Genomic DNA, 18,086 nt, shown 5'->3' on the forward strand with positions numbered 1-18,086 from the left:
AATCCAAAATAATAGTAGTAACTTTGCAATAATATCTCAATTGCTAAAACAGCAAAGTTACTACGGCATAGCATTACGTTTTCGTCACTAACTATAATACCATTTATTATAAATGTCTTCATCGAAGTAATCAAGTACCGGTTATTCGTTTCACTCATTTCGAGTACAACTGAATTTTTGTATGAACGTTTTGACAGTTCGTTTCTTACTTTTGGATGGAGAGGTTGCATTGGGAATAATAAGTGGAAAAAATTGGATAAAAGAAGAACAAAAATAACGAGGAGCAAAGTGAATAATTTTTTGTTTTAAAAATAACAAGAGAGAAGCAGTGTGAAATAAGCAACAACGACGACGTTGGCGGAGCTCCGCAGCAGAATAAACACACAATTTCAACTCGGGAACAAAAAAAGAGAAACTTGCGTTCTCGCAGCGCTCCTCTCTATTAGTGATAAACATTTTTGTTGTAAGCACCAAAGAAAATATACCTTATTCTTTCCATTTCTTTTTTTACACATTTCTGTGAGCGAATGTAGCTAAAAAGTAGATGACGACGTTGTGATGTTGGTTGTTATTTGTTGTTATTTTTTTGGATAGATTTATGGTGAGCTTTGTCGATTGGTTGTTGGTTAGTTTGTCGATTTATATTTGATGACGATGTGATTGTGATGATGTTGCGAAGAAGAATGAGCTTAGTTAGTTCATTGAGATTATGAGTGTGTGCTTGTATGTTGGCCATTTGGTTTTGCGAGTAAAAATGTGTAGAATTACTAAAAAACCAAAAACAACAACGAAGTTGAGTACATTCGAGTGGCGAATGAAGCATTGCATTTTGGTGAGAAATACAATTTAGTACGAAGAAATTAAAAGCACACCGAAGCGGATTTCATGAGAATAATAACAACAAAGAAGACGTCGGCTAAGAGTGAACAAAATTAAGAATTCAAACACAATCAAGTTTGCTAGCTACAACGGTTTCTGACATTGAAACCCCGCTTGTCGGTAAGTGTGAGTAGATCGCGCCGACATTAACTAGAATAATTTCCTGATTCCTGGCTGTGTTAAAAATATTTTTGAAGAACAAGTCAAGGACCCATTTTCAAATTTTTGTCATACGACAACATTTATTTTATTTAACGCGTCGAAGTTTCCATATTCAAACACATACCCCATATACAAAAAAGTTAAAGAAAATCTCAAGATTATAAAATCCATATAAAATCATTCGATAAACTGTCAATAAACTGTTTTGCATATGGGCATTAAACTTTTGCTTGATCTAGGGTATATTGTTGTTTTCAATTATATTTTTCTTTATTTAAGAAAAATAACGACTAAAATATGCCTATTTTCTATACGAAATCTGAAATATCATACTACAAAGTTTTGGCTATTTTTGTTATAAACAATTCCTGGATGACTGTCATGCAAAAGAAATTTCCGCAAGGTTTGCACACCGGGCCTAAGATGGGTTATGTCGATCCATGTTTTGGAATAGCACTTCTAGCCTAATATTTAAAATATAAAGGTGAGTACTAAGTTTGAGTTTAGCCGCTAAAGTGAAAACTAAATCAGCAAAAAAGGCGTAAGTTTATACATATTTGTTGCAAATTTTATTATAACTTGATGGGGAATAGCCCAGAGCAAATTTTGTATTCCTTAAAATGGATTATTAAAGAAAAGTAATCGTGAAAAAGTGACGATTTTAGCGGTTAAACTCGAACTTAATACCTACCTTAAGGGTATAATCAACGATCCATAAAAATATCAGGCTAATATTTATTTATTTATTTATTTATGTCTATGGGCATTGACCCTTACAGACTTGCTTAACCTAAAAGTAATATAAATCTAAAATATTTACAAACATATTCAAAGAAAATGAAAAATCAATTTCACATTTAGAATTCAAAACATAAAATTCCTTTAAATTCCTAATCAATGGTTCATTACATGCATAGTTACATCTATGAAGATAAATTTTAAAGTATTCAGGACAACGCAGTTGTCTGACTGGGACATTAAAAGCAATTTTACTTAGAAGAAGAGGGCAATCTATTTTTCCATTGATCAAGTTATATATGTAAGAACATTACAGAACTTTTAGCTCGTCTATTCGCCAACGTTTCCAAATGTATAAGTCTACAACGTGCCTCATATATTGGAAGAGGATCTGCAAAATTAATATTCCTGAGCGCAAATTTAATCAATTTCTTCTGAAGTCTTTCAATTCTATCAATGTGAGTGTTATAAACAGGATTCCACATATGCGTTAGATACACCGGTCGACGTTTTGATGTAGAATAAAAAAATCTCCCCATTTAAGATCTTGGACATCAAAACATCTAGAAATTTATATCGGTGCCTGTTTTGATCGATATAGACAGAAGATCGAATTTGTATTTTTTGATGCCACAAGTGGTGAACTTCTCTCTTATCAATGAGTTCTAGCCGATTTTGTGTTTAGTTCAATGACAAGGGACCTCTTTTATTAGCCGAATCCGAACGGTTATTCACATTGCGGTAAAAATACTTAGAGAACTTTGAAACACTCAGAAATGTCACCAGTATTACTAATGCTTAGTACTAAGTTCGTTTCTGCGAAAAACGAATATCTTTATCTATCTCCGTATATAGGATCTCAAACCCAGGGATGTTACCTTATATATGCGAAATAATATGCCTGCCTATTTTTTCGTGCGAAAAATCCAGGGTTGTATAAATGTGTGCTTTAAAATGCTTAAAACAAAGATTTAGCATTTATTCCGCGTTAATGTTTTTTATATGGAGTATAACAGTTTTTCGTGCGAAAACGTGATCTTAGTACTAGGCTTAAGAGGGGATAATCCAGCACTGAAAAAATGTTTTATGTTTGACCGAAACTGTGATTGAACCCATGACCCCCTGTTTGCAAGACGAGCATGGTAATCATTGCCCCACGTTGGCTCAATGCCGTTTTTATGTCCATGTTTAGCAAATGGTCTACCGATTTTTTGACAATTTTTGACGGTGGTTTTACAAATTTTCAATCGATAAAAATTTCGAACCCATAAAAAGATATCCCAAATATCGGTCTGTGATTTGGTGTAGCCTCTACATAGAACGATCTTCCTATTTGCCTTCTTAAGCATGGAATATTGAAAATTGGAATATAGTTTGTTTTACATACTTCAATAATAATTCACAATTTTACTTTTTATGTCAAAATGTGTCTTAAGTAGTCAATTATTTTTATACTGTAATAAAACTTCGTTGATGACCTCATTTGGTGAAAACTGATGTTCCTTAAATTAAAATATAAATTTTATATCGATTTATCGGGATACACTTGTTGCACGTGTCGTAAATTTTACGATACACTCTTATGCCAATATTCAAAACAATTTATTGACAGTTTATGGAAAGAATTTACATGATTAATGTAAGCTTAAAGTTTTCTTTAACTTTTTTTTGTATATGAGGCACAATATGTTATATTAAGCATGAAATCGTCACAATTTATTTCTCATATGACGAAAAAAAACGAGATATCGGACATCAATTCTTTTCCAGTTTGAACTTCGCATTAAAGAGAACTGTATTGCCAAATTTTTTTGGTAAACGGTCAAGAAAAAGTCGATGATGGAAAATTTTGCGTTTAAAGATTCCAAATATAGGAACATGGGGATTATTATTCAAGTATTTTTGAGAATCCAAATGAAGGCTTAAGTTAGCTTGTAATTCGTAGAAATTTTTAAACATGCGTGTAGAAAAAAACATACTTCCTCATAATTGTCAAAATATACATAAGTTTGTAAAACATAGAAGCAATATTATTAGGCCCATAGTGTTTTATTTTAAAATAATTGTTTTCTGACAAGCAATATAAATGGATATAAATTTGCCCATCGAAAATATTAATAAAAGATCTCACATTTAATCATATAATCTTGTCTTTGGAAAATAGGCTTGACCTTCAAATTCAATTCAATTCTGACATTACTATGATTCAGATTTAGATATAGCTGGACCTACATTGCCAAATTTTCACTTAAAGAATTTGTTGGTAATAGACATGGAAGAACAAACAGCAAAAACAGCAATTTTTCGTATAATTAATTTTATTTATACACTCAATTTTTGTATACACTCGTTTTTTCAAGGTTAGGGTTAACTAAAAATTACATGGATTTTTTTTTGGGACATGGTTTTTTTATAAGGAATATATTTTGTATACTCCTATGTTGCAATTTTTCTAAATATATCATAATTATAATACGTATTTGACTTACAGACGCCATCGCTAGAACTTTTGATTGTGGTCATCTATAACAAATGAGCGTAATTAATTCTTTCTGCTGCTCTCCTCATTTTGGGAGCAAAAGAGAAATTGTAAAGCAAGCAACGTTCAAGTTGCCGTTGATATTGAGGTGTGTGGTGTATGTTTTGCTGTTGATTATGATTTAAACGCACTGCTGCCTGCCGTCGCAATTCAAAAACGTATTCTCAAGAAGATAATTATGTACTGTTGTTGTTGTTGCTGTTCACCACATATTGTCATATGGTGCATGCATTTTGTACGATTACGGCGTTTGAACTCTACGCAGATTTGATTTTGCATACTATTGGATGCAGGCTTGATAACAACAAACATTAAATCCACCTCAACATATTTTGTTCACTAAGTTTCTACTACAACCACATAACATTGACAACCATGTGGTCCCATTGCAAATACATTCAAGTAATACGCATCTTCAGTTAAGAATTTTTATTTTATGCCTCCTTAAAAATAATTCTGCAATCATTGGGAATATCAACAAGAACAACCTAAGTAGTGTCTGCAATCACAAACATCGAATGTCAACCATTCATCCATCCACCCACCTGCTCCTCGAATATGTGCAAGATTTTTTTGTTTTCTTTTGTTTACATATTTCAATTTCGCTTTTCAAATTTTAACGGTAGGTTGCATACCGTAGGATATTTTGAATTCTGAAAATAGTATTAAACGTTTTATTCACTTTCATCGTTTTTGTGTTGATGTCACAAAAGAATTCTCTGCGCTCTCTTTTGGCAAATACAAATTTTATTTATTATCAATTCTAATTTATATGTGTTACTCGTTCGAAATATTTTTGTTGTTGTTTTATTTTGTGTTGTGTTTACAAAACGCAAAATAATACTCTAATTTTGAGTGTTCTCAAGGGGGGCGATTGTATGTGGATTTTCCAATGCTCTCCCGTACCAGTGAATTTATTTAACCTTGCCAGAGTTACCAAATAAATTGATACGTTGCTTTTGTAGGATATTTAAAAGATAAGTGAATGTCAAATAAATAAATGAACAGTAATGGATGAACAGTTCCAAGGTAGTCTGAAAGTATAATTTATCCTGTATATACAATAGCTATCGACTACAAAAGAAGCCCGTTTTTATTAGAAGTCGAATTGGGGAATTTTCCCTAATGGGAGATTTTTTGGGGACAAATATGTAGTATGTTTGCCAATGTATGGAATGGTTTCATCCATAAAAGTGCATTTTATTGTGTTATCTTCAAACCTGTGTTATTACAACAAGTTAGCAAGTGTATGTGAAAAAATATTTCGTTTTTTTTACAAGCATTTTACAATTTCACCAAGAATGTATTCCAATTCAATCTATTGTAAAGTGTATTAGATGCATTATGCGTTTCAAGATATTTTAAAGAGTAACAAACCTAGCTAAAATATATACCTTCGATATAATAAATATTGCTAAAAACTATGTTTTCTTTCCGGGTGGATTTTTGCATGTGCGGTAATTCCTGAAGAGTTTTTTTACTACATATCTATACATACCCCTTCTTTTTTGAAATCCCTAAAAAATAATTATATTTCAAGTAATACATAACCGATAATTAGCCAGCTTGATGAAATTCATGTAACTGTTTGGGGGTATATTAAAATACCTATATCATATCTCTCCTGATTTGCATTCACAGAATAGAAATATTTACACATTTAGTTCTACTGAAGTTATCTAGTTAAGGGTATTGAATATGTACCTATTGAGATTGTCTACCAATTCAAGGGTACGTTTTGGAAAATTAAGGCGAATTTCTCAACATATAGTTATTATTTATCCAGCCAATAAAAAGGTTGACATCCTACAACAATTTTAATATACTCCATATAAGTTTTAATCGTAGTATAGGAAACCGATCATTAAAAAAAAATATTAGATGTAGTAAAAATAAATTGATTTTCTAGTAAATGGCGTCATTTCACATTGTATAGGAACGAGGGTGTCCACTAGATGGCGTTAGAAGATAGTAATGCAACTGAACCTTTCAAACGGAAAAATAAGCAGATATATTTTTTCGCACAAATACGTTAGGTTAGGTTAGGTGGCAGCCCGATGTATCAGTCTCACTTAGACTATTCAGTCCATTGTGATACCCCATTGGTGAACTTCTCTCTTATCACTGAGTGCTGCCCGATTCCATAGCCGAGTCCGAACGGCGTTCCGCCTTGCAGTGAAACCACTTAGAGAAGCTTTGAAACCCTCAGAAATGTCACCAGCATTACTGAGGTGGGATAATCCACCGCTGGAAAACTTTTTTTGTGTTCGGTCGAAGCAGGGATCGAACCCACGACCTTGTATATGCAAGGCGGGCATGCTAACCATTGCACCACGGTGGCTCCCACAAATACGTTAAAAACGCTGTGTTTGAGACATCATTCACTGTATAAATGCTGATATTCGGTTTTCGTAGAAACGAACTTAGTTCTAAAACTAAAGGCGAAAACGCAAGCGAGACGTGAACAACTTTTATTTTTCTGATACTGTATCAGCCAATTATCGGGTATTCCATTCAAGTAAATTTGATCCCAAAGATGCACCATACACTGGGAGGCTGGTTGACATACCCGTCTTGCCTATAAATAGACGGTGTAAAATATAAATAAATGTTTTAACTAAATTGAAATTTCTATGCGATTATGATTTTAATGTTAAACAAGATAAAATGAATACCTGATAAGCCTATCTGGATCTTTAACTTTCTATGTCACATTTTGGGAGAAAAAACATTTTGTTTTCAAATAAACGTAATTAGGTTAGGTTAGCTTAGGTGGCAGCCCGATGATATCAGGCTCACTTATACTATTCAGTCCATTGTGATACCACATTGGTGAACTTCTCTCTTATTACTGAGAGCTGCCCGATTCCATGTTAAGCTCAATGACAAGGGACCTCCTTTTTATAGCCGAGTCCGAACGGCGTTCCACATTGCAGTGAAACCACTTAGAGAAGCTTTGATACCCTCAGAAATGTCACCAGCATTACTGAAGTGGGATAATCCACCGCTGAAAAAGTTTTTGGTGTTCGGTCGAAGCAGGAATCGAACCCACGACCTTGTGTATGCAAGGCGGGTATGCTAACCATTGCACCACGGTGGCTCCCGTACGTAATGTTAGATTCCTTCGTCCTTATTTTGTATTATATTTTCAAAACTAGGTGTCTTCATTTATACATTATAGTTTCAGAACTTGCAATGCTTATTTTATTATGCCAGTCCTAACTTATCGCAGAATGATCAATTATATTCAATTAAACCAACGTCGACGGTAGAGTAGATTTTTCTGGAAGGTCATAAGGCAAACTGAGATCGCCATGAAAACACTCAACATTTGTATACCCTAATTATTATTCTATCAGTAAAAATTTATCCTAATGTAAAGAATTATAACAATTATTTTTTTCTATTTTCCAAAATATATGTTTGGCTTTAAAGCATAAGGAATACAAAACTTTTCTTCGTTCGATCCACCAACTATTGGATCACAATGGTTCCAAATTGATATTCTAATCAAGTAATTAAATAAAAATAATTTTTGCAAATCTCCTCCTGACCTATTCCTCACTCCATTGATCTATTACCAATTTATAATTTTGCCAACAATAGAAAAAAAATATCTTCTTTAATTTATTGGGGCATGATTGTAAAATGTATAATCAAATGGTATTTAATGTATAATAAAACAATTGAATGTTATTTCTATGGCTAAGTTAAGAGATAAAAATAAAACAGTGGAGTAGATCAATAGTTTAGTTTATTCACTACAAATATTTAAAATATAAAGATTTCTTGTATATCACAATTTTAATTTGCAAAATTTATTTATTTAGTAGTTCTAAGTAATGAATTAAAAAATTTGAGAAAATATATAAAATAATAATATTGATTAAAATATATTTGACTTCGTCATCATACCAGACAGTAATCATTACTTATATCCAAAATCTGACATAGGCTACACCACCCTCAAATATATTCGGATTTGACTTTAATTACACTTGAAGAATTAATTATTAATGGAAAGTAACCGTGCAAATGATATGGATACGAAAATTGAGTACTTCCGTCCAAATACAATGTAATCCACATTTGCACTATTTTCGTGGCACATGTTGGGCATCTTTTGTTACCGTGTTCCCATTGTTAGCTTAGGTTAGGGTAGGTATAGTGGCAGCCCAATATAGACTATTCAGACCTTTCTGATACCACAGTGGTGTCATTGAGCTTAACAGTATGGGATAAGGGACCTCCTTTTTATAGCCGAGTCCGAATAGCGTTCCACATAGAAGTTAAATCATTTAGAGAAGCTTTGAAACACTCAGAAATGTCACCAGCATTACTGAGGTGGGATAATCCACCGCTGAAAAACTTTTTGGTATTTGGTCGAAACTGGGTTTGAACCCACGCACGACCCTGTGCATGCAAGGCCGGCATGCTTACCACTACACCACGGTGGCTTATATCTATTTTAGAACAAATTGTCCGATTCGCCCAATTTTTGGCCAGGGAATATATTTTCGGATTTGGATTTGAAAATCTTTCCAAATATAAAATTTATGGTATCCAAATAGGTGGCAATAAAGGGTATATTTAGATTTCGAAGAAAAAAACTTCTTCTTAACCGTGGACCAGGTGAAGTCCCAGAATCTTCAAAATGTTGATTTCTTCCTATATAAGCAATGTGGTAATAATATTAAAGCGTATTTCGAGAACGTTAGAATTCTATTGAAAAATACGGATTTAGAAAGACCATTGGGGCGAAATATCAAAAAAAAAAAAAATAAATAAATAAATAAATATTTAAAAAAATAGTGCAAGATTTTTAAATTGTTTGTGTCGTTTTTATTAACAGTTATATTTTTTCGCATAAACCGTTTTTTATACCCTGCGCCACACTGTGGAACAGGGTATTATAAGTTGGTGCATATGTTTGTAACACCCAGAAGGAGACGAGATAGACACATGGTGTCTTTGGCAATAATGCTCAGGGTTGGTCCCTGAGTCGATATAGCCATGTCCGTCTGTCCGTCCGTCTGTCTGAGAACACATTATTGTGATCAAAGTCTACGTCGCAATGTAAGTCCAATCGCCTTCAAATTTGGCACATGTTCCTAATTTGGGTCAGAATAGAACCCTATTGATTTTGGAAGAAATCGGTTCAGATTTAGATATAGCTCCCATATATATCTTTCGCCCGATATGCACTAATATGGATCCAGCAGCCAGAGTTTTATACCGATTTGCTTGAAATTTTGTACAAACATAACATTTAGTCGTATAGTCAAGTGTGCAAAATTTGATTGAAATCGGTTCAGATTTAGATATAGCTCCCACATATATCTTTCGCCCGATATGGACTAATATGGTCGAAAAGCCAGAGTTTTGGCCCAATTTGGTTGAAATTTTGCACAGGGAGTAGATTTAGCATTGTAGCTATACGTGCCAAATTTGGTTGAAATCGATTCAGATTTAGATATAGCTCCCATATATATCTTTCGCCCGATATTCACTTATATGGACCCAGAAGCCAGAGTTTTATCCCGATTAGCTTGAAATTTTGCACAAGGAGTACAATTGGTAGTATTGTCATGTGTGCCAAATTTAATTGAAATCGGTTCAGATTTAGATATAGCTTCCATATATATTTTTCGCCCGATATGGACTTATATGGCCCCAGAAGCCAGAGTTTGGCCCAATTTGGTTGAAATTTTGCACTAGGAGTACAATTAGTAATACAGTCATGTGTGCCAAATTTGATTAAAATCGGTTCAGATTTAGATATAGCTCCCATATATATGTTTTTCTGATTTCAAAATACCAACATTTTCCTTGTTAAATCGCCACTGCTTAGTCGAAAAGTTGTAAAAATGACTCTAATTTTCCTAAACTTCTAATACATATATATCGAGCGATAAATCATAAACAAACTTTTGCGAAGTTTCCTTAAAATTGCTTCAGATTTAAAGGTTTCCCATATTTTTTTTACTAACATTGTGTTCCACCCTAGTGCATTAGCCGACTTAAATTTTGAGTCTATAGATTTTGTAGAAGTCTATCAAAATCTTTCCAGATCGAGTGATATTTAAATGTATGTATTTGGGACAAACCTTTATATATAGCCCCCAACACATTTGACGGCTGTGATATAGTATTGAAAATTTAGATCTACAAAGTGGTGCAGGGTATAATATAGTCGGCTCTGCCCGACTTTAGACTTTCCTTACTTGTTTATTAATAGTATTTTATTTAATATTACATTGCAAAATGGCGAAAAAGACCATTGGGACGAAATATCAAAAAATTACTTTTCTTATTATTATTATTTAATGAAAAAACGATATTTTTGACAAAATTACCTATATTTAACTAAAACTAAGCAACTAAAGAATTTTTATTTATTTTTAATTTATTAATTTATAGTATCAAAAAATAAAAATTTTGTATTGAAATAACTTTTATGAAACATAAAAACAGAGTCAGCCTAATATCACAAAATATGTTACCAGTCCCAGCAAAAAAAAAAAAAAAAGAGATTCCAAAAAAGTAGTTTGGATCCCCAATCTGTGATCCGGAAGTAATGCAAACTTGGATCATCTCCAATGAATTTTACATGGGCTTTTCATAGGACGGAAGTACTCCCTTTTTGGATCCTTTGCATCGCTTTAGAAGTTATGCCTTGGAAGTTAATTTGAATGAAGAAATTTAAAAAGTGAAAAAAAAATTTTACTAATTTCACTTTTTCTTCGTCCCTATTTTTTATTACACTGTTATTTCCTATTATCTAATTTTTACAATTTGAAAAACTTTTTCGTTCCGATCAGGGGTTGAAACTGGGTTTGTTGGCAACAGAACGCCTTAGCACACTCAGCCACAAACGCCATTGAACACAAAGCGCCGAAACGTCAATCCAAATGTTTGTGATATGATCGTAATACGAAACCAAGTAATAACATTCTAACTGCTTCTCGAGATGTTCTTTATTAGTATGAACGAAAAAATAAAAAAAAACGCAGGTTCCAATCTCACCAGTGGCAATTTTTTTTATCAAATATTTCTATAAAACAATAGTTTTTTTATGTTATACATTTTTTTCATTAAAAATCAACAAAAAAATTAAAAATTCTCGTAATTTGCAAAACCTTCTCAAAAGAACTTCCATCGAAGCGAAAAAGTCAAACGGTACAGGTTCAAATCCCAGTGAGGATGATTTTTTTTTAATTTTTTATTAATTTTCTATTTTTTTATGTGAAATTTAATTGTCCCAAACTTAAATTTACACTTAAAATAGCCTAATTGCGTACTTTCTAATACTTGTCAAAAAGGACTGCATCGGAAGTAGAAAAAATAATTGGGGGCTACCAAGATGTGCATTAGAAGACATGTTTGTGTTCTTGTTCAAAATGACTGCATCAGAAGTGAAAAAAATCGATGGGGGATTTTGGGATGTGCTTTAGAAGAAATGTTTGTGGACTTGTCTAAAAGGACTGCATCGGAAGTTGAAAGAAATCGATGGGGGATTTTGGAATGTGCTTTAAAAGAAATGTTTGTGGAACAACTTCCAATTTTTTTGCTGGGATGTTTAATACGTGTTACTTTTAATCATTTTGCTTAAAAATACTAAAATCTGTACCTAAATGACAATGGTACAAAAATGTCGACATTTTTTGCCACATACTAAAGGGTGGTTAAAATTTCAAGGGCCGATGTTGATTTTGAATAAAACACAAACTATTTAGGAAATTATTGTAATTTTATTTTATTATGATATATTGGTATTACTCAATTATGTATGGAACAAAATATCGGCCAAATGGACGCCGCGACCTCGGTGGCAAACCTCCATCCGATGGTCCAAATTTTCGATGACGATGAGGCATAAAGGAGGTTCTATGCCGTTAATGTGCCGAATTATCTCATCCTTTAGCTCTTGAATTGTTGTTGGCTTATCGACGTACACCTTTTCTTTCAAATAACCCCAAAGAAAAAAGTCCAACGGTGTCAAATCACATGATCTTGGCGGCCAATTGACATCGCCATTACGTGAGATAACACGGCCATTGAATTTGTTGCGCAAAAGAGCCATTGTTTCGTTAGCTGTGTGGCAAGTGGCACCGTCCTGCCGAAACCACATATCGTCCACCTCCATACCTTCCAATTCGGGCCATAAAAAGTTCGTTATCATCTCACGATAGCGAACACCATCCACAGTAACTGCCTGACAGGCCTCATTTTGGAAAAAATACGGACCGATGATGCCGCCAGCCCATAAACCGCACCAAACCGTTACTCTTTGTGGGTATATTGGTTTTTCGACAATCACTCTTGGATTCTCATTCGCCCAAATGCGGCAATTCTGTTTATTGACGAATCCACTGGGGTGAAAATGATCCTCATCACTGAAGATGATTTTCTTCGAAAATTGATCATCCACATCATAATAAGTCTGGATAACTTTAACACGTTGTTGGATTGTGTATCTCTCCTTGGTTCAAATTGAGTAAGTCTGAAATAGAGAAATGTCAAATAAAATTCGGAAAACAACTTGGCGTTTAGGTGTGGTTCACATTCAACATCGGCCCTTAAAATTTAACCACCCTTTATTAGCCAATTTTTTTATCACAAAATGTCTAATCACGAGTGATATGAGAACGGCAATTTTGAAATTTATAAATCAAAATTATAACGAAAGGGTTATAATTTTAAAACACTTCAGGTAGATTTCTCTTAGTTACTATTTATCGTGTCGATAAAACTTTTTGTTGGTTTACCTTCCGGAATGAGAAAACGATTGGTATAGTGAGAAATGATTCTTATAGTTTCAGACATTTTTCCATTGGTATATAGGGATGTTTTATTTTTTATATTTTCAATACTTTTACGATGATATCTTTCCTTACATTTATAAAGTGAGGTTTATGAAACATATCATTAAAATAATTATAAAAAATTCTCTGTGTACGTTGTACGTCAAAGTGTTTTGAGAGAATTTCAGACAACAAATTACAAAACGACATTCCATTAATTATAATTTTTTCTCTACTTTTCTCTCTTGCATTTTTCAGATTAATTTCTATTTGTTTTTATATTTGAGAAAAGAAATGCGATCCTATCGGCAAAATGAAAAAGAAATAAAGGGGGCGTTTTAAACGCTCCTTTCCAAAAATCGACTACTATAAATAAAAACTTGGAAACAAAAATTCCAGGGAAGTTCCTGGATAACACTAATTGTGTATAAACGACAAAAAGTCGTTTCTTTTATCGTTCGTTGAGCGTTGACGATAAAAGTGTAAAAAAAAAAGATCTAAAAAATAGTACCGAAAATACAGTGGAGAAACAACGATAGATATTCTGTGTCAGTGAACACTCATATAACACAAGATTATTCTCAGACGGCTAAAGAAAGCGTTAGCTTCTTTACTTGTTGCATGTGTTTCTAGGGAGAAGAATATTACGACAAATTTCCGCTATTGAAACGTGAACAATGACAATTATACTTTTCTTGGTCGACACTTCGTCGTCTATGTGCCAAAAAGCCTATGTTAATGGAGTCCAAAAAACCTATCTGGACATTGCTAAGGGAGCCGTAGAAACTTTTCTCAAATATCGTCAGCGCACACAAGATTGTCTGGGCGATCGTTATATGCTGTTGACTTTTGAGGAGCCACCTGCTAATGTAAAAGCTGGTTGGAAGGAGAATCATGCAACATTCATGAATGAGCTGAAAAATCTACAAAGCACTGGGCTAACATCAATGGGCGAGTCGCTGAAAAATGCCTTTGATTTGTTAAATTTAAATCGTATGCAATCTGGTATTGATACCTATGGCCAGGGAAGGTGTCCCTTCTATCTAGAGCCATCTGTGATAATAGTTATAACGGATGGTGGCCGTTATTCAAATCGTAATGTTGTACACCAGGACATTATTTTACCTTTGAACACCCAAATACCTGGAACAAAGTTCACAAAAGAGCCCTTTCGCTGGGATCAACGTTTGTTCTCATTAGTTCTACGAATGTCTGGCAATCGTATGGATGAAAGGGTCGAAGGAAAGGTGCCCCATGATGATTCACCTATTGAGAGAATGTGTGAGGTTACGGGAGGACGTTCATATCGCGTGAGATCACACTATGTATTGAATCAATGCATCGAAAGCCTAGTACAAAAAGTACAACCCGGTGTGGTGTTACAGTTTGAACCTCTGATACCTAAGGATCCAAATAATATGCCTAACGAGGCACTGCAAGATTTAATTTTCCAGCCATTGAAGAAAATGATCTATGTACAAAAGCATATAAGTCAAAAGACTTTTCCCATTGGCTATTGGCCCCTACCGGAGCCCTATTGGCCAGATCCTAAGGCCCCCACACTACCACCGCGCGATGCCCATCCCAAACTGAAGGTAGTAACTCCTGCCGTGGAAGAACCTCAGACAGTACATAATTTTCCAGTGGATAAATATGAAATCGAAGCAAGTCCCTTAACTCTGCAGATTCTACAGAAACGAGAAATGAAAAAATGTTGGCAGGTGATAATCTCAAATGGTATGCATGGCTTCGAATTGCCATTTGGTTATTTGAAGGCTTCATCTACTACATCACAAGTCCATTTGTATGTTTTGGCCTATAATTATCCGGCTTTGCTGCCATTATTACATGATTTGATACACAAATACAATATGAGCCCACCAAATGATTTAATGTACAAATTTAATGCGTATGTCCGTTCGATTCCCCCCTACTACTGTCCGTTCTTGCGAAAGGCATTACTCAATATCTCTGTGCCTTATCCACTTTTGCAATTTCTATTGCCAGACAATGTGGATAACTATCTATCGCCCAACATAGCGAATCAATTGAAGCATATTAAGAATACAGCTAAACAAGATCAGGAGAATCTTTGCATGAAGGTGTACAAACAATTGAAACAACCAAAGCCGCCCTATCGTCAGGTGGAAACGGCCAAATTAAATACCGGCGTACCACTACGAAGGGATCTCGTGCGGCATCCTTTGCTACGTGACACATTCGCAAAGCTGCATTCAGAAATAGAACCACTTGAAAATTACACCGTAGTAGTTCCGCAATTGACCAGACAACAATCGGCCAAATCATATCGCAATCCATTCGATATACCACGAAGAGACATTATTGAGGAAATCGGAAGAATGCGTGAAGCATTTATGAGACCTCAACCGGCTAGTCTGATAGCTAAGGATTCTGGTCATTGCTTGCCCATAGCAGAAATGGGCAATTACCAGGAATATTTGAAAAATAAAGACAATCCTTTGCGAGAAATAGAACCAACCAATGTTAGGCAACATATGTTTGGAAATCCCTACAAAAAAGACAAGCACATGGTTATGGTTGATGAAGCTGATCTAAGTGATGTGGCACCCATGAAAAGCGGGAATGGTGCTGGCCCATCCGGGGCACCGGGTGTTAGTGGTGTTGGTGGTCCTCCAGGTAAAAAATTGGATTCGTCAAGAGTTCGAAAACGTAAGGCTGGTCCCATACGCATGGATTTTGTTTTCAGGCGTACGTCTACAGATTCCAGGCCTCGAACACCTACCCCATCATCTATGTCAACATCTAGTATATCCTCAAGTTCATCTACAGTATCTTCCCTTTCCGATTTGGAGTCTATGGACTCGGATTCGGATACATCGTCAATATCTTCCGGCATGTCGGATGATGGTGACCCCGATCGTTTGGTTGTAGCATTTCCAGACTTCACCGATGAAGAGACCACGGAACCCGAATTCACATTCAATGGCTATGTACGTGATTTCATTAATGGTGTGGGGGTTGAAAGCAACTGTGATAATCCTAGTAACGAAATAATGAATCCTTCGGTCTCTAATCTTAATCCCAGTGCGATACCATCGAATATGCCCATGGTTAATGGACAGATGACTCCACCAATGAGCCCGCATCACCCTATGATGCAGTCGCCACATCAATCACCTGCATTAACGCCAAATCCCTATATAACGAATTACGCATCGTTGGGACCACATGAACCTACGACGCCACCTCCACCGCCACCAACTTTATTAGGCCAACCATCCCACTTGGCGCTTAATGCACTCCATCATGCAAATCCCTCGGCCTTAAATGGAAACATCTACAGTACTCCAAGTAACCTTCAAATTTCCAGTAATGGTGGTGGTGGCTTAATAAATCCCGTTGCGGCTATAACACCAGCTACAAATCCAATAATCAATCCATATCAGCACCAAACACCGCCTATTCAAGCACAACAACAACAGCTGCAGCCACCAGTACATCATCATACACCATTAACGCCGTCGCCACAACCTGCTCATCATTTGCACGATATTAACGATGCTCAAGAAATTTCCAGAATACTACAACAATGTCACAATGGTAGCATAAGCTCTTCAGTAGTGACATCACCATCGTCACCGGCTACGGTATCATTGGAATCCTCAAACTCCATAGATAGTGTTAAACCAGATCCCGAAACAGCCCTCATGCCGCCACCTTCCCTGCCTCTAGGCTCTAATAATTTCGATTCCCTTAAAAGGGAAAGTTGCAGTTATAACAATGCCGCCACTTCACTTACATTCTCAAATCATGTTAATCATTCTTCTAAGGGGCCCGCCTTGCCGATTCCTCTTACCGACGAGCAAAAAGAACAAGCACGTAAACATAATTTGGATTTGCGAGCGCAAGTATTTCGTGATATCCGTAAGCCAGGACGTAACTATTCCCAACTGCTGGAGCATTTGAATCTGATTAAAGGCGATGATGATATGAAATCAAATTTCATTCAAATGTGCATTACGGAATCTCTACGGTTTCGACGTAAACAAATGGTCAATAGCATACAAGAATGGTGGGACAAAAAACAACAAGTACAGGCAACTAGTTAGCAATTACTGTAATATAGTATAGTGGCAATCGATGACTAAAATTAGGAGAGAATGACTATGTCAAAATATGGAATCAAATGGATCATAATAATTTCTAATTATTTCGTAGGCATTATTTTGTTATCCCCTCTTCATTCAGATTTCCTGTCTGTCTTTTTTTTTAGTTTTGATGTGGCAACTATAGGTATATGGGCATACAATAGCCTGGATCGATATAAGAATTGATAATATTTGACAGTCCGGCACTATTTTTTAATTTATTCAATAGGGAATATAGTATTATTATATCTTCAAAATAATGTTCATGAAGGAAATCATTTCTTTTTTTTTTTGTTGTTGTATTGATCAATAATTAGTTATTTTCTCAATAAAAAAAACTATTATGAAGGAATATAAATTGAATTTTTGATTTTTTTGGCGCGTAATTGATGATGCTAATATTTAGGGAATTTCTAATGTAATGTATGAATAAAAATGTGTTCCATAAAAGAACACCTATTTTTGGTTTTGTTTGTTTGCCCCTATTGATTACAACGGTGGTTAATTTACTTGTCAATCTCGAAGTTTTTTTTTTAATTAAAATTGTTCCCCTTTGTTTATATGTGATTTTCATTTTTATTTCTCTTTACTAAATATAAATAATATAAATAAATATTAATTGCTCATAAAAAACTCGATTATTTTCACTAAGCTTCTAAAACGTAAAAAAATATTTTGTCTTAAGTTGAGCAAGTCAAGCAATCAATTTTTTTACATTGATTATCGGCCATAAGACTCGTGTTTCAGCTATAAATGCAAAATTCTCACCCATGTTCCGATATCCACTTCAATTCCACTTCCACTATCCACGTCAAATCCACGAACGTGAAAATT

General features: G+C 34.7%; 1 protein-coding gene across 3 annotated transcripts; it reads left to right on the top strand.

Moving 5' to 3' along the window:
* Nucleotides 1-213: 213 nt before the first annotated feature.
* Nucleotides 214-17,610, top strand: IntS6 (integrator complex subunit 6). 3 transcript variants are annotated; one of them, XM_075299019.1, is made up of 2 exons: nucleotides 214-463; nucleotides 13,381-17,610. In XM_075299019.1, exon 2 carries the CDS (start codon nucleotides 13,800-13,802, stop codon nucleotides 17,211-17,213), a length of 3,414 nt encoding a protein of 1,137 aa, XP_075155134.1. In that variant the 5' UTR covers nucleotides 214-463; nucleotides 13,381-13,799; the 3' UTR covers nucleotides 17,214-17,610. The 3 variants fall into 3 exon arrangements, with proteins under 3 accessions (XP_075155134.1, XP_075155136.1, XP_075155135.1); XM_075299021.1 differs by having other exon boundaries at nucleotides 238-288; nucleotides 13,415-17,610; XM_075299020.1 differs by having other exon boundaries at nucleotides 265-288.
* The last annotated feature ends 476 nt before the right edge of the window (nucleotides 17,611-18,086 follow it).

The sequence above is a fragment of the Haematobia irritans genome, chromosome 3 (genome assembly GCF_050003625.1).
Source record: "Haematobia irritans isolate KBUSLIRL chromosome 3, ASM5000362v1, whole genome shotgun sequence".
NCBI lineage: Eukaryota > Metazoa > Arthropoda > Insecta > Diptera > Muscidae > Haematobia > Haematobia irritans.

Coding starts and splice junctions, on each gene's coding strand:
- IntS6 (XM_075299019.1), top strand. CDS start 13,800: ATGACAATTATACTTTTCTTGGTCGACACTTCGTCGTCTATGTGCCAA.